Source organism: Vanellus vanellus (assembly GCF_965231255.1).
Source record: "Vanellus vanellus genome assembly, chromosome: 1".
Taxonomy (NCBI): domain Eukaryota; kingdom Metazoa; phylum Chordata; class Aves; order Charadriiformes; family Charadriidae; genus Vanellus; species Vanellus vanellus.
The window spans coordinates 162,949,743-162,970,322 of record NC_138905.1 but is presented as its reverse complement, the minus strand read 5'-3'; the positions used below and the strand labels follow the sequence as shown (position 1 = coordinate 162,970,322).

Below are 20,580 nucleotides of genomic sequence, written 5' to 3'. Positions count from 1 at the left end.
CATATATAAACTGCAGTTACCCAATGATATAAAGTGCTGATCTGCTATGAAGTTACTTTGCAATCCAAATTTGTGCAAAAATATTCTGCTGAGGTAACTTTGTCCCAGCTGGGCACTTCGTTCTGACTTTGTCAGCTCAGCTATTGCATGTCCTTCCACAGTTAGCATAAAGCCACTGGGAATTCTTTGTTGCCTGCTCTGATTCACTTGACAGAAAAGCAGTCACGTTCCTGCTCCCGGTCTGCATCCAGTTTGCAGCCAGCAGCATGAGTTTACCTAACGTAATACCACTGTTGTAGACGGTGTTTGTTTTTAAAGTTCTGGAAGATTTGAATACGTGGCTTAGGAAGGGAGGCAGATTTTCTGGCAGGTGTTGCTTTGGAGGTGTTGGTGTTTTTATATAATGCCACAGATGCTGAGATAAGCTGCAAGCAATAAACTCTATCCTATAGAGATTACCATTTAATTAAATGGTGAGTGACAAAAAGAAACAGCCCCTCAGTACGTAGAAGAAGCAGCTGGTGGCAATGTGGTAGGGGATTTCTTCAGCAGCGTGGTCAAGGTCACTTAGCTCAATGTCCATACTGCCGTGATTGTCTTTGGCCCCAAGTGGTTGTAAGCCAGCGGGCTTCTGCTCTGTTCACCACCACAGTGCAGAGCGCTGCCCAGCCTCTGCATTGGCTACGGAGCTCCTCACGGGCCTGGCTGAGCCGGTGACACTGCTGCAAGAAGGTCTGGGCAGGATTCAAGCCAACTCATTTAAATCTGACTCTTCCATGTCAGCTCTTCTAAATTTCCAGGCAGGCGGAGGGGGAAGGAAGGTGGGTGTCCTGAGACATGTGCATGCTCTGCATTTGTCAGAGGGTGGCTTGTCCTACAAACAAAGGGCCTTTGAATGAAAGGGTTGTGGACTTCATCAAGCTACTGGAAGTCCCTAGCTGTCCAGGTGTGTTGAGGGAGCTTGTCTGAGAGGAAGAGCCTCCTGCAACCAGTCATCTGTGTTCCCCTAGCGAGTAGGATTCTGGGTTTTATCAACTTAAAGTGCAGTTCAGCCTGCTCGCTCTGCCTAGACATCAGTGTGTTTGTCTAAGGTTTGCTTCAAACGTTCATGCTGTGTGTTGGAAGCTCTTACAGGAGGCTATTCCCTGATCTCTTCGGGCTTGGATCACGTTGAAGCTGATGCTCTGCAGAAGAGCTGTGAGGAGAGCAAGGCCAGGGGAGGATCGCAAGTAACAATTGCTAGATGGCTCTATGCTTTTAATTTGTTAAAACATCTATAGACTTTTAGTATTTGGCTAAAAGCAGCTCAGGTTGTGCACACTATTAAAAGCATTTCTGGCTTGCTCGAAGGCTTCTGAACTGTTTGAATCTGCTGTCAGAGGCAGGTTGTTTGCTACTGAACATCTTAAGGGCTGGTATCCTTTTGACCCAGTCATAGATTCTGGCAGGTCTGATTTGTTTCTTTACACAATTCACCCATTTTTCTCTTTAGTACTGTATTTCCTAAGAGCAACGCATCTCAGCATCTAGTACGTAGTGAGAAAGTTTTCAACAAGACCTGAACTGATGCTGACACAAATAGCCAACTGCAGGATATAGGAAGTTGCTGCATTTTGCACAGCCAGAGGTTCTTTCTGGCCATGAAACTGAGCAGATTCCTGGTGGTTTTATGGCATAGCATCCTAAGATCAGTCATACCATGCTCTGGGTGATGTTTTCTGCCCTGCCTGTGCTGTTGCAGGGCGAGTGAAGCAGCCTGTGAATCCCCTCAGTTGCCTCAACTGTGGTGAGCCCTCTGTTCACAAGACTGACCGTGTTCTTGGGACCAAGTGAAAATACCCCACTAGAGGCCTTGTGGTTTGAGGACAGGAAGGATGACCTTTGGTGGATGCAGGCAGGCACGGGTCTCTGCCCTCTCGTGCAGCAAGGGAGAAGGAAAAAAGAGCAGGAATCTGTCAGAGGTGGGATAGAGAACAGTGCATGTCAGGCTGTCCTGTTAGCAAGTGCCAGGAGAGGTGCGTCCAACATCCAGGTCCTGGTTTTGGCTACCAGGACTTATCCAGGTTTGCTCCTCAGCAAGGCTTTGGGTGCCAGGCCAGGAGTTCCGAACCCTTTTTGCTGGGAGGAGATATGGGAGGCATATCTCAATGACTTAAAGCTGGCTCCTGTTTCCCAGGAAAGGTTTTACAGCAAGGAGGAAGAGGTGTGGGCAGTGCAGGCAGAGTGTGACATGCTCCATTAACATCTGGCCAGTTGAATCTGAGAAGTCAGTTAGGTTTTGCTCCTTTATTTATCTGAGCTGTTTAATACACTATTCATTTGGGCCACAAGCACCATTTTCCAGCCAAAAAAAAATTAGCTCATGTTCCCACACCCCTTTACATGTTTGTATTACAAGTTTTCAAACTAGTTTCTGTAATTGCTGAGGTGGCAAATGGAAAACCATAGATTTCCCCCCTTGGTCAACTGCTAAGCACTGCAAAGAGTAAAGCTCGGGCAAGCTAGGATAGCCATTTCTGCCCCGGGAAGCCCTATATCAGGTAGTGTAAATCTGTGTTTTGGGCCTTATCCGTGTGCTAGGAAGAAAAAGCATTGCGTACTTTCCAGAAATGCAGACAGACTCATCTTCTTTCAGGGAAGCCAGTAATTTGACTCCCAGTTCACAGGCACTTCTGAGGAAAGCTGTTACTCAGTACTACCAGATGTGGCTGAGAAATGTTCGGCTGGTAATTTGCAAAAAAGAAGCTCTTGGATCTTAGCATATGAAAAGAGAAGGCTCAATCAGGATTCATGAAAGCCGGTTTGAAAACCTGTAATAAAAAACACTCAGGGAGGTGTAGGAAGATGAGCTAAATGTTGATTTATTAACCATTTTTTGTTTGGGAAGTAGTACTTGCGGTCAGGAAGAACAGCGTAATAAACAGTTTATATAAACAAGGCAGCAATCCTTATCTGCCTTCTCAAATGCATGAGTGCTGACTGTTCAGCTGGTTCTGCATGCCTCATGAAGAGGGATGAAGAGGATAGTTTCGAAAGTGTCTTTGTGCTTATGAACAGAACTGAAGTATGTATTGTAGTATAAACCTGAGAGTCACGTCATGGATTCCTGAGACAAAGACATGAAGAGGGGTTTGGTGCCAGTGCATTGCGCTTGCTTTTGAGAGGACAGTTTGCATTGCTGAAGTCACTTTTGGGTACTTCTGGGGATTGGAGCCATGCTACACCCAAATTAATTTGAAATGGTGGGAGAGAAATAGCTTGTCCGGGATCCATTAGTCACACCTGGAGCCACGTTACATTCATCTCTGCATCTCTCCCAGGCAGGATGCACCCGGGATCACCTCTAAGGAGGTGCCACTGCAAGGTATGACGTGTTGTGTTTTCAGTATCTTTCCACGGGATGGCATTACTTGCTCTGATCTCTTGCCCTTTAAAAGCATTACTGACACATGCTTGCTGTAGACTGGGTTTCTCTCACAACAGGGATAGCTAGCCCAAAGTCTTTAAATGTGTGCACACTCCTCAAAGGCTTGGTGGGACTCTGGGAAGCTCTGGTGGCTTCAGCAGTACATTTCTTAGGCTCTGAACAGTGTTTCGTGCGCCACTTACTGCTGAAAGGACAGCTGCAGGGTTGGCTGGAATGGGTAGAGCACTGTGTAATAGCAGGGTGTGAGCAAGGAAGAGGGTGTTTTGCTTTTAGCGACTCTTCTTTTCCCATTACAAAATGTTCCTCTTATTTAAAAGGCAGTTGTAATGGGGAATGTTTAGGGTATTTCTTAATATTAGAACTACAGTTAATAATACTCTTAAAAAGTCACAAGTGACTAAGTGCTCAAAGACAAGCTATAGTATCCTGGAGGGAGATGCTGTTCTTAAGCGTGTAACAGAAGGTCATACACTGCAAATATCATTTACTGCAATTGAAGGGCTGCAATGGAAGTTTTTGTGTTGACCTGGAAAAAAAATCTCTGTTGAGATGTCTTTCCCTCCTTTGCCTTCCCACGATCCCCATCAGATTTTTGTTCCTTCTGCTGGCATTCCTGGATGATTGAGGATAGTATGGGCTGACTTGAGATTTCTTTTCATCCATTTTTCAATTATGTGCACTGAGAAGTTTATGTAATTTGAAAATCCATTGTAGCTGCTTGCATAGTCCCTCTAAGTCAAGCTGGTGGCCATTTTCAGTAATATATAAGGTAGTCTGATTTTCTTATCAGGTATAAAAGTTGGTCTCCTCTTGCTTGCAATTGTACATTTGCATTACAGTAAAAAGGAAGAGACTGTTTGGAGAAAAATTGAAAATGAGCTTTTTATAGAGTAATATCTCCACTATTCAGCATGATTTTCAGTGGCTTGAGACCTTCCCACACAATGTCGGTGGAGTGAGGGCACATTATGTGTAGGGAAAGCAGCTCCTACATCTTCTATGGAGCTGAGAGTCATAAATCAGCTCCTGATGAAAATTTGTAAGAACCCAGTCCCTGAGCTCTATCCCTTGTCACTAGCAGATAGATACCATGTTCAAACAGTGACCCGTACAAACAAGGAGTAGGAAGAACAATTTAGCCATCGGTGCACAATAAATGAGCAGCTTCTTCCCCCTCCCCGGGAAGCTGAGTGTTGTTGTTCAAAACATACACCGCAGGGAGAGCTCTCTTCTCTGCTGCTGTGCTTTGGGCTGTTGAAACAGTAAGACAACATCTGATGGGTCAGGTGTTTGGGTTTTATTTTAATATTCTGTGTATTTGGATGCTCTTTTTGTGGGATTTCTTTTTTGTTTACTTTGGATTTGCACATTGAGGAGCCTAGAAAGAGAACAGTGTAGTCTAGGGGTTACTGTGGAGTCCAGGCAGAGAGTTGGGTGGAGTGGAGGATGGGGTTTAGGAGGCAGATGTGAGGCCATCATGTTCCCATGTCCCTGGCTTCAGCTTCCCCTGCCCCTCTGCTCCCCATCAGAGCCTACACACGTATGGACCATCCCCAGCAGGAAAATCATCTCTATTGCAAGAGGCTGCATTTATATGGAAAAAAATAGCCAAAGCAGGGAGAACAGCTGGAACAAGGAGCAATACCTGGCCATCACATTTCTGGATTTTCTTAGGATTTTATTTGTTTCAGCGGTACACATCTGCTTGCTGCACAGGTTATATCTCTGATGTCCTGGGCTGAGGGCTCTGGTACAACTTAGTTCTTAACTGTTCAGCCAGCAGCTGGAGAGAGGCTGTTGCTTTTGGGGAACCCCCTTCTCTCCCTCTTTGTCTCTCTGCCAAGATGCAGAGTAAGATTTGAAAGACCTCAAGACTGTTTCAAAAAAAGCCTTGGATGAGCCTGTGGCCAAAGCCATTGAAGGGGATTGTTCCTGATGCTTTCGTGTGACTGATGTGATGAGATGCTGTGCAAGCAGTCCGTGCTGGCTGTGCCGAAAAGGGGCCAGGGTGTCAACTTTTAGGAAGTAAGGACCTGACTGTTCAATGAACAACTGCACTAAATGTTAGCTGAAGTTCGCTAAGTCAGTGGAAGCACTTGCTGTGACTTTTGTAGGCTTGGGGTCTGCCTTCGAGTAGCTAGCTAGTAGATAAGACATTTGCAACGAGTATTCCAGCCAACCTGTGTTGTAGCCTTGAGATCAGAAAAGCAATTTCTATTTAGAAACAGCAGTCTGTAATGATGTACTTAATACTTATCTTGGCAGTAAATCAGAAAGGTACCAAACTGCTGAAGTCCATTAGATTAAATCAAATGTAGAGACATAAAAAAGGGTCCAGGCAATGCCAGAGACTTAGAGAATAACTCATAGAGCAAGAATTCTTCTAGAGATAATTACTGAATACTGTGTCGTTACTGGCAGCAGCACAAATTCATCTGGCTTCGGCATTTCTGGGATTGTGTGCAGCAGCACAGCGTGAGCCATTTGAGATGGGATGCTGCACGCTGGCCGCATGGGTGGAGGGCCACTTTCCCTTGCTTCCTGCCAGTGCGGTGCTACTGCCTTGGACTTCAGATGGTTGTGGTTTTCAGTCGGGGGCACTTTGATACGCACCACTTTGAGCAGAGCTTTAGTGGCTGGAAAGTTTTATTTACAGCCTCTCAGTGGAAATCTCAGTGGGGAGAGCTGCTGGATGGATAGGACATGGGGGAAGGGAAAGGTAAGGAACAGCATAAGAGGGAGATGGCTTGACAGGCAGAGGCTTCCTGGAGAGAGAAATTGGACTTTTATCCTCAGGTGATGTGGAGACTCTAATCTTGTAATGTCCGTACATACCTCTGCTGTTCCTTGCAATGTAGGCCATTTGTTGGGCATGGTTTGACTATGTCAGTGTTTGTATAATGTAGTGCTTTTGCAAAACTTGTGATGCTAATTAAAGTTACCATTGACACAACCCAACTTCCTACCCCGGTGTAACCTTTGGGGTCAGAAAAAAACATAAAAATCTTGTTGAGAACTGTATTTTTCTTGCTTAAATAGGGATGTGAGTGCCTGGGGGACTTAACACAATAGGAAATAATTAAAGACAGCCTATGAAACTGGATATTGTTCAAATGAACATGGAACAATCCCTTGTTTATCAGTTGAGTCTCTTTGTTAAAGGATAAAATAGGAGATGTTACTGTGTAGTACTCATAAGCTGTGTCTTCCACATTTCCAATTTAGAAAAGCATGCAGAGAGATTATCCAGCATGAACATAACCCTGTTTAACTTTACAAAACAAAATATATGTCTGAATATGCATCTATTTGTGTAATAATATGGATTTAAAAAAAAAATCTATGTGTCTTATCGGTGAAAGTATATTCCTAAAAACAGGTACATCCTCTATGATTTGGTGAGTGTGGAACCTCTCTGGCTAAATTGCCAGTATTAAGGAATGCAGAGGTTTGCCGCCTGGTTGTCCACTTATTCCTTCACTGCACACAGCATTTTCTTAAAAGTGAACTACTGCAAGTGGGTGAAAAACAATACATCCATTTAGCAATAACACAACCCAGAGGTCCTGTTATCCTTGGGTTCATTTAGAGCTTGATTATGTTTCTGTTCTCTTCCAAGGTAGTGCATTTCTTTGGCTGAATTGTGGTTGCTCACACAAGGACTCGATCTGTCTCCCAATACTCAGGTGTGGGAGCTGAACTGAATTTTAAAAATTGAGGACAGCACGTAAAAAACCACAATGCGGGAAACTTGGATCCAGTATTAGAAGTTGGAAAGGGGAGGGGGGCAGTGCTTCTCCCCTCAACTCCCCTAGTGATTTTCTTTTGAAAACCTAAATTGATTGGATCAGATCTGTGACAGTTAGGTTCTTACATTCATGATTTTTCCTCTGGTGTTTTCTAAAAGACGGGTTTGCATTCAGTCAGAGTGTGATATCCCTGCCTGTCTCACACATGGGTTTAGAAGCAGGAATATCTTTTTCATCAGGAGCTGGGTTTCTCCCAAATGGAGCACCCACCCAAGTGCAGCTGACTGGGTGGGAGGGAGCAGTTTGCATTCTTAATACCAAAAGTGACACACTGGAAGAAAAATCCTTCCAGTATGTAACACTTATGAGTCAAAGCCAGATGCTGGATGGTTTGTTGAGATTTATTTTTTTTTTGTCCCACTGTCCCTTGCACAAGCAAAAAGCTTTTCAGAGGACAACATCTGCAGGTCCTGTGCGATCCTTGTTTCTGAACAGAGTTATCCTTCTGCTCTACACCCGTGCATGGTCATGGGATTTTGATGTCGTCTCTTTTCTCAAGGCATTTCCAGCCTTCTCTGGTGTGTTTAAAAAGGCTAGCAATTTTCTTTAAAAGTCTAATCTTTCTGTTAAGTGCCTGCTCTCTCTGTAGTTAGGAGCGCAAGCCAGGCTGGGTGAAAGGTGTACCGTACCTGGGAATTACATGTCTGTCAGGAAGATTCCTTGGATGCTTCCAAGCGAAGGAGCATGGGGGTCAGGATTTTAAAAGAAATGAGCTATTGAGTTTCTTTCTGTGCTTATAAGTGATTATATGGTTTTATTGCATGACTGAAGTGTGTTATATTTCTGTTGCTGACAGGGAAGGCCGCTCTAATGCTCATATTAAAGGAGATTACCAAAGAATCGGAGATGTTATGCTAAAGAACATTCAGAGTATGAAGGTAGGCATGATCCTATAACTATTAAGCTTTGACATGGATTAACATTAGCGTGAATTTCATTTTCATATGATGTGATCATCTTGTGATATTTTTTGTCAATTGTAATCAAGGCTTATGCTATAAAAGTTTCCTTTGATGAAGTAGCAAGCGTTTGGTGAGCCCTGAGATTTCAGAGTTGCAAGCTGATTTTAAATGGTCCAGCCCCTTTCCTCAGTCCACCCTCCAAATATAGGAACAGCAAACACAAAAGTTCGGGAACATTTCATTTCCAGTTCTCTTTTTCTTTCAAATAAGAACACAAAATATCAGAATTTGTATGGGTGAAGAGGCTGTTTGAATGCTGAGTGTGCGTATTTATGCATGCAAATATAAGTGTTAAGATATGGCAGGAGTCGTGGCCATAACCTGGATATTGGTTTGATTTGGGAAACTTATATTTGTGCGCTATGGTGCCAAGTTAGGTGAAAGGTTTTTGAATAAATGTGAATAATTGCCTTTGATCCCTTTAAAGCTAAAAGCAAATATACATGTATGAAGTGTAAATCTAGGTGTAACATTCAGCAGACTTTGCATCTGTTCTTAGTCTGGCCAGAGTAGTATTTTTGATGCTCTGTGTTACTGAACAAACAGCATGGAAGGCAGGCATGGGAGCCTGTGAAAACCCGATGGACTTTAACAGTATGGATGGGTAACACACAGCTCGCCTTGTTAACATGGCTATCCATCCAGGTCAGTGTGTGGCAAAACATGGCACTGCGCCTTCGGCATATGGATCTCAAAGCACTTCAGAAACTATCTGATAAATCTTTCCTTGGTGATTGCCACTTCGGCGTTCTGCAGTTAGTGAATGGAGCAGCCTTGAGTCCTTGGATGGAGGAAAGGGCAGTTTAATCTTTACAGCTCTCCTGAGACATTAGTTATTTCAGAAGGACAGAGAGCGATGAAGAGAGGTTAAGTGACATCCAAGTGATTATACAGCAAATCAGAAAAAGAGAACATAGAAATCTTGACTGGCAGTCCCCAACACAGACAGCTCTGTTACCAGTAAGGTGGACTTACCCTCTCTGCAGTGTGCTTAGCAGGAACTGCTTTTTTCCCTCAAGACACAATTCGGAGACATTGGAAGAAACACAGGGGAGACTTTGCTACCTCCATTCCTGCTCTCAAAAAGTATGCACCTTTACACAAACCGTTTTTGGAATCTCGGCTTCTGACAGACTCTACTTCTGCTCTTGGTACCTTGTGACATTAAATTGTCCTTCACTGACTGCAGGTCCTTCTGTGGCACTAGTTTAATGGCACTGTAACTTAGACCTGTCAGAGCACTTTCACCTTTGCCATTCTCCCTTTCCAGGTAGAGGATTCTGTTCCCTTTGTTTTGAGAACCACCACTGCTGATAGCCACAGATAGGTGGAGGAAAGAGGCAAAACCCAATTTGACTTAAAGAACTGCACAGGAAACAATGAAGTTAGTGAATACTCCACATATTTATCATGAGACCTGTTAAAAGACCTGAGAACTGACACTCCTTGTTTAATTAACATAGGAAAGAAGTTAAGAGCGGATAATTAATGGGCAGTCTCTGTGGTAGTCCAGAGGGTCTGCTGTGTCTTTGCTTGAGTTACAGGCTTGTAAAATGAATATGCAGTGTATGGAGGAAGCAGCTTTGCTGTATGGAAGGTATATTTCTGGTAAGGAGGTCATAAATCACAGGAGAGGGGGAGGCAATTGGGAATGTATCAAAAAGCACAAGCTTTAGAATAAGCCAAACTTTCTTCTCAAGTCCGTTCAACATAGGCATTCAATTTCTTTTTGTTGCTGGTTAATATTCTACTGGGTGCTGGGAGACTTTTTTCCGCTGCTCAGAGAAGCTCTGTGCATCCTGAAGAACCAGGTTACTTTTTGCAAAACACAAATGAAGCCCCTGTGTTAGTTGTTCAAAAAAATACTGCTGAATTGTTTTAAATGGGACTCATGTATGTCTGTGACCCTGAGACCTAAATGAGATTGCATATTTCATTCAAACCTCATTTACTTGCTGGTGCTTAACTCCCCTGCTGCCAGTGGGATCATCTCAGGGACTGCACTAAGGAGAAGAGGGCGTAATCCAAGGGTGAAGAACTCTAACATACCCATTTCTGTTGGACAACTCCTCTATTTTTGTGTTTGTTTGGGTTCCCAGAAGATGGAATTTCTCATCAATAATAGGGGAGTGGAAGCTAGAAGTCCAATTGCCTCCACCTCAGTTGTCCAAAAGCATCTAAGGGAACTGAGGCAACTATATCCCTTCATCCTTCTAGAAAATCCCATTTTGTTTCCTAGCTCTGCATTCACATTGTCTAGCTCTCTCCCTGTTGCAGCTACACTTGCATGAGTTATGTTCATGTTATCTCCTCGCCTTTGGATTTCCCACTGGTACGAGACTTAGTTTTGTTTACTCGTGTACTTTTGTTTTACAGGGAATGCAGAGGGGGTGGGGGGGTGTACTTCAGACAACTAATGCCATTTCTCCTTTTCAATTGAATATCAGAACCATTGTGTTGCGCAGTGGTTTTGTTTGCAAAATCTCACCTGCTGTGCTAGTTGGATTTCTTTTTTTTACTAGAATAGGTTTGGGCTGAGTCATGGCTCACAGTGATTGCTAATAGCTCTACCACATGCTTTTTCTTTCTTTGTGCCTATAAGCAACTGACAATTCACCTGTGGAAGCACAATGAGATTTTAATTGAGTTGGAGAACGGGATCAAGAACTCTCGCAAACTGGAGACGTTTTGCAGGGATTTTGAGCTACAGAAAGTCTGCTACTTGCCTCTCAATACGTTCCTCCTCAGACCGTTACACAGGCTTATGCACTACAAGCAGATAATGGAGAGGCTTTGCAAACACTACCCACCAAACCACATAGACTTCAGGGATTCAAGAGGTAAGTAAGAGAAAAGACACCAATTCCTCGAGCTGGGGACTGTCATGCAAATCCACTAGAGGTGCGTGGCTGGACAAAAACAATCTTTTTTTAAGGCCTACATTGAAAGAGGATTGAGTTGCAAAATCAACTCTCAAAATCAAAACTCAGAACACCAGAAATGGTAGGATTAAGGTTGCTCTCGTATACGCATTTTGCCACAGTCTGGACAAGTACTTGGAAGAGAAATCTGCTGGGGATTATTAAACACACAGAAATGACATGCAGTTCAGGAAGTCACTTGAACTGAAAACAGGTGGGAGTTTGGGAGAGAGCACAGGGAACATACCATATGTGTTTGTCTTGTTCCTAGCTTTCCCTAGAGATCTGCTAGGAACACAGAATATTGGCCAAGGTGAACCCTTGGTCTGACCCAGTATGGCTACTCTTGTTATGTCTTTAAGTGTTATTTGTGTTTATTTGTTATTTTTCCAGATGTACAGTTTGTTCTATGACCATTTCCATGATTTGTTTCAGGAACTCAATGCTACCAACCTTTTTTTTTTTTTTTTCCAAATGTGAAGAAACTTTCCTCCTGTAGTCTCAGCTTACTGCCTGATATTTCTTTTTGATGATTTGTTTTCCTCCTTTCTTCCCCCCCTGTCCCCCACCCCCATTGTAAGCTATCTACATCTAAAGATAACAGTGTTATCTATAGAGTTACCACTCAGCATGGAAGGACTTGGGCCGGGAGCAATGCTCGGCATGACTGCTCCCAGCTGTAAGGTGTTAGCTGAGTCAGCTGGCTAAGTTCCCTTAGATGCCGTGCAATGAGACCCACAGCACAGAGATGAGCACGCACAAAATGTGGCGTTTAACTTGACCTGTAGCAATAGGAAATGCCACAGAGGTCTGTGGCACTGAAGTGCTGCGTGACACAGATGTTTGCCTAAATGTAGCTACTGCCTGAACGATCTCAAGGAATGCAGCGAGTAGTGCCTTCATTACTTCTAGCCAAGGCTAGATGTTGAGGATGATATGTCCATTCCCATCTCCCCAGAGAGTGCAGCAGCCATCAAGGTTTGATTCCTGCTCCACTTTTGAAACGGATATGAACGCAGGATTCAAGGGTGAACATAAGAGGGCATGAGAAGGACAGTGTGACTCAGAGACACCATCACTCTGGGATCAGTCTCTTACTAATGTGTTTGCAGATTTTTGTTAAAGGTCAGAGTGTAAAGGAAGCAATAATAAAAAAAAAAAGGGGGAGATGTGGATGTGAATCCCAGCAGAGAGCACAGGTCTCCCACTAACAGGTAGATGAACTGTGCACTGAGCAATGATGTAAGAAGGAAGAAAGAACCATTGTTACTGTTCCCTTGACTGTATTTTTTAAACACAAATGGCTGCAACTGCTCTTCTAGCACTCAAGTTGGTCAATGTGTTTGGCCCATTCAGAGACTGCCCGTCCGTTCAGGTCTATCAAGGTTGGTGCTCACATACATGACGGCACAGGGAGCCAGTCCATGAGCTCGTAGCCCAGAAATGATCAAGTGGTGAACTGATTTTCAGCTTAGGTCTCTGAGCTGACTCACTGTGTTGTTGGCACAGCAAAAAGACAAGGCACAGGAAGCAGATCGGCACCTGCCACAGAGTGGTACTTCACAGTGCCTGCTTCCTCCTGTATCCCACCTGATCCCTCTTCACACAGCAAAAATACCCTTCAACAATGGAGGTTTTCCTTAGGAAAATAACTCCCAGGTGTTTGGTCACTCGTTGGTAGTATCTTTGGGGAGAAGGAAGTAGAGCTGTGATGCGACTCAGTGACATGCAGCCCTTTTAGTTGTTCTCATTGCTGGGACTGAGGACAAACACCAAGATTACTGTGTTTGCTATCTGAAATGATATAATAAATTACACTGCCGTTTCCTGGTGTTTTCAAATATGGACCTGACTCAGTGTGCTGCAGGCAGGGGGGAAAATGCATTTTTTTCAATCATAAAGAAGATCTGTAGATTAGTTGGAGATGTAGGAAATTAAGTCCTTTAGGAGAACCCATTCATTGGTGCTCTGAATTACTTTGAGTATTTCTACAAAGTTCCTGTGGCAAAAACAGAGCAAACTTTTTGTTGAGGAAATAGGCCGTCTCTTCATTACAACACCCCACCCTCTCTCCCTCTCTCCTCCACTCCATGGGATGAAGTCCAGAGCTTTTGTCTGCCTGAGCAGGTTTACACTGTGAAGGAGAAGGGTAACGCAAGAAGGGCAGTGTTCATGAGCTGGGCGCTGCGGACAAAAGCTATCTTTCTTTTTGAACGTTCTTGTAAATTTTTAATAAGCATTCTATGGTTTTGTCTATCTAGCTGCTTTGGCTGAGATTTCTGAAATGGTGGCTCAGCTCCACGGCAATATGATAAAGATGGAGAACTTCCAGAAGCTGCATGAACTCAAAAAAGACTTGATAGGCATAGACAATCTGGTGATCCCAGGGAGGGTAAGTAGCAGAGTTGTTATCAAGGTCTGATACAATTTCAAAGCATTAGGTGTGTTTTGGAAACCTGTTTCTTAGGAGCAGAGTGAAATCGCATTTCCTCGTATGAACCTTTTTCTTACACCTAAAACTATGAAATGTAAACATAATAATACCATAGAAAACAGCAGTCTTTAAAGTGGGAAGAAGCAATCATCTTTATTACCTTTTTACTGATTTTACTAGGTTTATCTTATGTATAGATTTGGACGGTTGTAGGCAATTCCAAACATGTATTACAACAGAGGTGGTAAAAATGTAATATTTATCACAGTGTTCAGAGCTTGAGCAGTTGCACGTTTCCTTATTTCTTGCTGCCCTTAATTATGTTTTTTCAACCCTCAATGCTAGAGCATAGCGAATTAAAGGAAAGTAAGACATTTGTGCTGGAGGACTTTCAGCCCTTTCACAATGCCTGGCTTTGAAACTCAGCCCTGGGGATGAGAAGTCTCTTTAGTCTGCATGTAATCTTAGGCAATAATTTGTGAGACAGTGTTGCCTTAAGTAAACACTTTTAATTGTGTTTTAAAAATGCCAACATCTCTTTCTTACTTGTCGTGCTTTTTTAAAAATGGAGGTTTATTTCAGAATAAACAAGCCTCGGTATAATATTTGTAGCCTTTTTTACTTTTCTAGGCTCACGCATCTGTGCGTGCAAACTTGAGAGCTGTCTGTTGTTGAAGTAATTTCCTCCCCGCTCCCTGACTATTCTGTGTAATACACAAAAACAGTACTTGCAGCAACTGAAATGCTGGGGAAAATGCATCCCTAGACTGGGATACAGCTCGGAAAAAAAGATGAGTTTTGCATTGAACTGCAATACGGCAGCGCTTGAACTTACCCTGCAGCCCGTCTGTCCAGCCCTGACGCACTCCTGCAGGATGGCCGGACCACCGCTCAGCGAGAGCTGCAGCCTGGGTTCTGCTTGCCGGGCCGTGTCCGTGTCTCGTGCCACAGCAGGGTCGTGGCAGAGGGGCAGCCTGCTGAGCTCTCAAGGGTCTAATTCATTTAAGGATTCAAACATTTATGAAGTTGATGTGCCATTAGGAAGGCAGCACTGAGCATGGGTATTCCTCGACTTGTGGCTGTTCCCCGCTACCTCACTTTGCCTCTTCCCTGTCTCCCAAGCCACGAATCATGCCTCCTTCCAGTGATCCACAGGCTGTTCACCTCCTTGGCAAACCCCTCAGGACATTTCACAGCCTGTGCATCTCTCTGTCACATGAAATTAAGTGCTGTCATCGGGTGTTTCTGCTACCCTGTTCTATTTAAAGGCAGAGCGATCTTCCTCTCCTAGGAAGCTCAAGACGAATGCAGACGAGGCCCAGAGGTTGTTTGCCTGCCAAGTCAAAAAGCATCGGCCAGCATGCTCTGGCACATGCCCAAGATGTCGCTGCTTTGACCACTCTTCTCGCTCCAGCTGAAGTCCCTGCCCCAGCTCAGGCTGGGCTGGGAGGCACGTGCCACTGTCACCCATGGCTGGGTTTACCCAAAGGTGGCTGAGCTCCACGTCTCAGACAAGTCTCATGTTGAGCCGGTGATTCAGCTGTCCTAAAGGGGGCTGTTGGTAACCATCCTCTTCACTTTGCCCCAGTCTGGGGTGTCTGCTGCCACCGAGCTGGTTCCTATATGGGACGTTATGCATGGTACTAGGATAACTCACACTGCCAGACAAACTTCCATCTTTTTTTGCTGCTGCTGCTGATGTTGATTTGTGTAGCTGATTTTGCATATCAGTGAAGAGCTGTGTGTGCCGTATGCACAACAGAAGTTTACCAGTGGCTAACCAGGAATATACAGGCCAACTTATCGTTAGTTTTTACATGGTTTGTACCATGAAAAATACTCATTCAAAACTGATGAAAGAGGGAGCTTTCTGAAGGAATCAATGTTAGGTAAAGAAAATTTTGTTTAGCTGAATTTTCTTAAAATGAATGAAAGACTACAAAGGCATATATCCTAAAGACCATTACAGAATGGAAGGAAATTATCCTATAAATAAGATTTTTAACATATTTAATAAAGAAAATAAAAAGTCTTGGTAACTGATAGTCAAGTCAGTCCTATGACCAAGTAGTCATATTTATGTTTGCATAATAAAAAAGTCATCATTTTTTTGCAGAAGATACATATTTGTTTTGTGTTTGTTTCCCACAGGAGTTCATTAGACTGGGCAGTCTTAGTAAGTTGTCTGGAAAAGGTTTACAGCAACGGATGTTCTTTCTGGTAAGCAAGAAGACAGTTTTTCTTTATATAATGAAATGTAACTATAGGCAACTGTTAGGCAAACTGTTAGACTTGACTTGTGAATTACAGTAAGTATTTTTAAACAGATTTATTTAACTTAACGTAATATATCACCTGTTTAGCTGGTTGTTAAGAACTTGTGTTTTTATCCAAACCCAATATTCTCTTTGTAGCTGCTTCTTACAAAGATAAAGCTATTTATTTTGATGTGACACTGAATGTCATGATAAAATAATACCTCCTGGCACATTGTCTTAATTAAAAGCGGAGCCACTATAAAATGAAAAGTGGCATCAGGGTTAGTGATCAAGTCCAGAAAAGGAGGTGAAGAGTAACTCCTGGTGATATGAATGATAATCCACATAATGCTCTCAGGACACATTTACAGAACCACAAACCATCCAGTTTCAGCCCACGAGTGCCCAGCATGTTGATGGACCTGTCTTTAACTGGAGATACATTTTGTAGCTCTTGCACTAGGAACAGTTGTCTCCTCCTACCATTGCTCGCAGCATTTTCGGGTTACGGTGATCCCACTTGGTCTCTGATTCACAAGAGGTGACCAGGTGGTTCCTCTTCTCTTTTCCTCCTGGCCCACTGACTAGTTCCCAGGCTCCCCATCCTGCTGCTGCTCAGCCCTTGGCGCCGGGGCACTGGGATGCCCAGCAGAGCGCACCGATTTTCTAGTCCAGTATTGTTACAGGGCAAAATATTAAAGAGTTGGTGCAGTGTGGCAGAAAAATACTTCCTTGGCTTCTTGTATGCAAAAGGTGAAGACAGTGGGTGTGTAGAAAAGCTTGGGAGTGTGCTAGGTTTTATGAGGTGTTTGACATTTAATCTTTCAAATGAGCCAAAGATATAAGCGCTAAATCTACCTGGGTAGGATTATCCTCTGCCTTTAAAAGCACTAACGAGGAAGCCTAGTGAATATGGTGCGTATTTTCTTCCAATTCTTGTTCTGAGGTGATACCTTGATATTATTATAGCTGTATGAAACATTAAAAAGTGAAACTAGACTCTCAAGGCAGTTGTACTGTCAAAGAAGTCTTTAGTCTGTCTCAAACAACAGAATCTTTTTGGAGGTAAAATACTGAGTCAGTATACTGTGACTTTGAATACACGTATAATTGTTGGCAAAATTAAATCCCCCTCTAGTGGCCGATCCACATACCTTCATGAATTATTACTATTAGGTTGTAGCTCTCTTCGGGAGAGCTGTTTCACACCACAGAGTATGATTTTTCTTGATGCAACTGCCCGGTTTGAGAAAAACATCCTTTGACCCCGGTGGCACAGTGAAAGTACGCCGTTTGTATCGTGGCAACAAAATGCGGGTTGTCATTTGGCATGCGTTTGACAACTCCTGTTACATGCAGGAAGCTCCACAAATTGAGATATTCGGTCTCTTCACCTTGATGTTTCTAACCTGAAGCCACCTACCTTAAAACAGGTCTCCCAGCTTCCTTCTGAGTACGGGGAGTAATAGACAGCCACTTAGTCAGAGTTAAGTTGGACACAGCTCTCTGGGGCGTGCTTGCTTCTCTCTCCACATAAATCAGCAGAAAATATTGGTGAAACAGACTTACCTTCCATCGCTTCCAAGTGCGACAGAGTGTGAAGTGGTACTACTTGGTTTCACTGCTGTTGTGGCTTGTTACTTCTGACCCAGAGATCACAAAGGGAGGATTAGAAGGCATCGGAAGACATCCAGTGGAAAATTGTGGGAACTTGCCTGAGACTAGCTAGGAAGGAAGGCAGGGAAAACAGCAGGAGCTAATACAAGGTACTGGAATATTGTGGAAGCCAGTATTTTGGATTTATGCATTAGGGCTGCCATATAAATAGTCAGCCAGTACTGGCAGCTTTCCTATATTTACCATTCTAATATTCTTTTCTATATACGTACATGCCGACATCATTCTAATAATGCTTATTCTTGCTTTTTAGTTTAACGATATTTTATTGTACACAAGTAGAGGCCTGACAGCATCAAATCAGTTTAAAGTCCACGGGCATCTTCCACTGTATGGCATGACAGTAAGTATTGTGACAACTTAAGGAATTCATGATTAAATGGCCATTTGTGGTCCCATCCGAATTGCTTGATTAATTTCTGCTGCATTGAAAACAGCAGCAGAGGTCTGTTCGCTGATTCAGGGAAGTTGTGGTTACATTCTGCAGTGCTTGATGGGGCTACGTTGGGTTCGGCGTGAGTTCATGCAGCCTTCCACACAAAGGTCATATGATACAGCAAAAGTGGAGGCCGGGGGGAAAAGGCATTTTGCCTCATAATGCAAACTTCTCGTGAGATGGGTCCTATATTTTTTTTAAACCATAAATTTAACCATGATTCTTACAAGTAATTCATCAGCAATTGCTTATAGACACCCTGTGCAAGCAAAGTAGACAGTAGCAACAATCTAATTTCTATAAAAAAAAAACATTTCCTAATGTTTTCAGCTCTGTATCTTAAAGCCAAAGTAGCAGGAAACTGGCAGCGAGGTGTCATTTGGAGCTCTTGTTGCAATTCTTCTGGAAAACAGCTAAATTGAGCCTATAGCACCTCATTACCTCTTCTTCTTATATGATTTCAAAAATATTTTTGCTAGTTTCAAAACACTTTCATTCCCCCCATTATTTTCATCAGAACTTCTCATGGGTTTATATCTATTCCTCACTGTTTTCCTGAGAATTGAGCTAGCTAATCCCTACCACAGTAACAGGATTTCTCTAAACACCTGTGAGACTTCAAGTTTTATCTAGTGTTTCTAGGAATCTACTCAATTATTGATGCCCATTTGGCATGGACGTGTTCACAGTGGAACTGTGTTATGCTGCAGTGTCCAGAGCGCTCCCAGCCTTTAACATATCCTTTTGTACGATGACTCGCTCTTCTGATAAAAATACCACTATTTTCCTTTTTTTTTTTTTTTTTTTTTTCTTGACAAAAAGCAGACAAAGCCATGCTTTTGGTTTAAGGGGTTGTTGCAGAACTGACTTACTACTTTTCCAGCTTGCGAGCCACCATTTTTTTTTTTGCAATACCTGGCTCAAAATTGCTGTTTGTGAACATTTCTCTTTGTATTCTTTTCCCAAATGGTAAGAACTTGTTCAGTTCACTGTTTCACCTTAAGAAATGTGTACTTCCTGAAATCTGACTGCATTTGGGCTTTTATTTCTCAGATAGAAGAAAGTGAAGAGGAATGGGGGGTTCCTCATTGCCTAACACTACGAGGTCAACACCAGTCCATCGTTGTTGCCGCAAGGTAATTCATTGGGAACAACATACACACGTAAACTGCATTTCTCTGCAGCTTTGACAGTGGAACAAGCAGAGAGGTATCATTTTGTCTGGATTTTCTCCAAAAACAATTTCAAAGGTGCATTCTGTTGTGAAAGCCACTTAGGAAAAAAAAAAAAAAAAAGAAAAAGGGAAAAGGGTGACTGGGAGAAATTAGAGTGGCAGTTGTGCAAGTCAGAACCCAAACTAAGTTGTTAGAAAAAAACCCTAGCATCTTGTGTCTGAATTTATTTATTTAAATTACAAGTAAGCTTAGCTTGTGACTATTTCTTAGTGTTCAGCCTGCATGAAAGTGAATAAAACCTGAATTTTCGTTGTTAGTACTCGTGCTGAAATGGACAAATGGACTGAGGACATTCAGATGGCGATAGACCTGGCAGAGAAAAGCAGTGGCCCTGCCCCTGAGTTACTGGCTAGCAGCCCACCTGACAATAGTAAGTAGATGCTCGAGAGTAGGTTTTATTCACTTTTGTCAGTGTGATTGCTTCTAAGCAAAGTGGTGAAAAATGCTGGCCACAGGTCAAACTGGTACATTTGAAGTTGTTTCATATCTCTTTATATATATATTTATATAAGTGCCATTTTAATGTTCTTGTTGATGTTAGCAGAAAGTTTCACTGACTAGAGAAGTGACTTAAGCATAGTGATTCCAGGAACTATTTAACAAGATTTGGGCAGTGCCTGTCCTTGGAAGGTATTAAAAGCACCAACAAAGCACGGTAGTTAGTTGTTGATTCTAACACTTGCTGAAACACATGGAGGAAAAAAAAATAATCTACTTAACATCTGCACAAAATGATTTCTAAAAGTGTGTTTTAAAATTAGTTCACAACATTGTGGACAGAATTGATTTGTTTAATTTTTCCAGTTCTATATGTTGTTGCATAGAGGAAGAAAGATGCTTTTTCCCTGCATTTCATAGAGTCTCCTGATGAAACTACTGTAGACCAGGAATCTGAGGACGACCTCAGTGCATCCCGCACCTCACTCGAACGTCAGTCACCACACCGTGGCAACACTACGGTGCACGTCTGCTGGCACAGAAATACCAGTGTTTCAATGATCGACTTTAGTATTGCTGTGGAGGTATCTGCCTCAGAACGATCTGAACTGCAGCTCCAGACTCGCTCTTGAATGACAATTTCCTTTTTGCTCCTCCTTAATAAGTGTACTATTCCGTTGTCTCCTTCTGGGGAAGTTTCAGGCACACTGATTCAACTGACTCCCATATCCTCAAATGATGGTGGAAACCATCAGTGAAGAAACATGTATCCGCTCCCTTGGTGCATCTTTGTAAAATCAGTTAGAGCAGTAATTTTCATAGAAGTAACTGTCCAAAAAAATGCTGATGCCCTTTAAAATTTAAAGTGGGTCAAACTGTCTTAATGCTTTCAGTTACAGAGGCATTAAGTCATTGCTTGAGCTGAAAGGATATTGTCTTTAGCTGCTGCAGCCAGAGTTTTAATTATGTGTATTACTAACGTA

At 42.9% G+C, this 20,580-nt stretch overlaps 1 protein-coding gene across 5 annotated transcripts in view; it reads left to right on the top strand.

The window, feature by feature from the left end:
• The window catches only part of FARP1 (FERM, ARH/RhoGEF and pleckstrin domain protein 1), a gene marked incomplete at its 5' end in the record, with an annotated part of 172,875 nt that overhangs the window by 146,079 nt on the left and 6,216 nt on the right, over positions 1–20,580 (top strand). For all 5 annotated transcript variants that reach the window (XM_082481882.1, XM_082481879.1, XM_082481883.1 and 2 more), the window contains 8 exons: positions 8,033–8,114; positions 10,801–11,038; positions 13,381–13,511; positions 15,705–15,773; positions 17,742–17,831; positions 18,978–19,060; positions 19,417–19,529; positions 20,018–20,181. In XM_082481882.1, the coding sequence (XP_082338008.1) occupies positions 8,033–8,114; positions 10,801–11,038; positions 13,381–13,511; positions 15,705–15,773; positions 17,742–17,831; positions 18,978–19,060; positions 19,417–19,529; positions 20,018–20,181 (970 nt within the window). The remainder of the gene's footprint in view (positions 1–8,032; positions 8,115–10,800; positions 11,039–13,380; positions 13,512–15,704; positions 15,774–17,741; positions 17,832–18,977; positions 19,061–19,416; positions 19,530–20,017; positions 20,182–20,580) is intronic.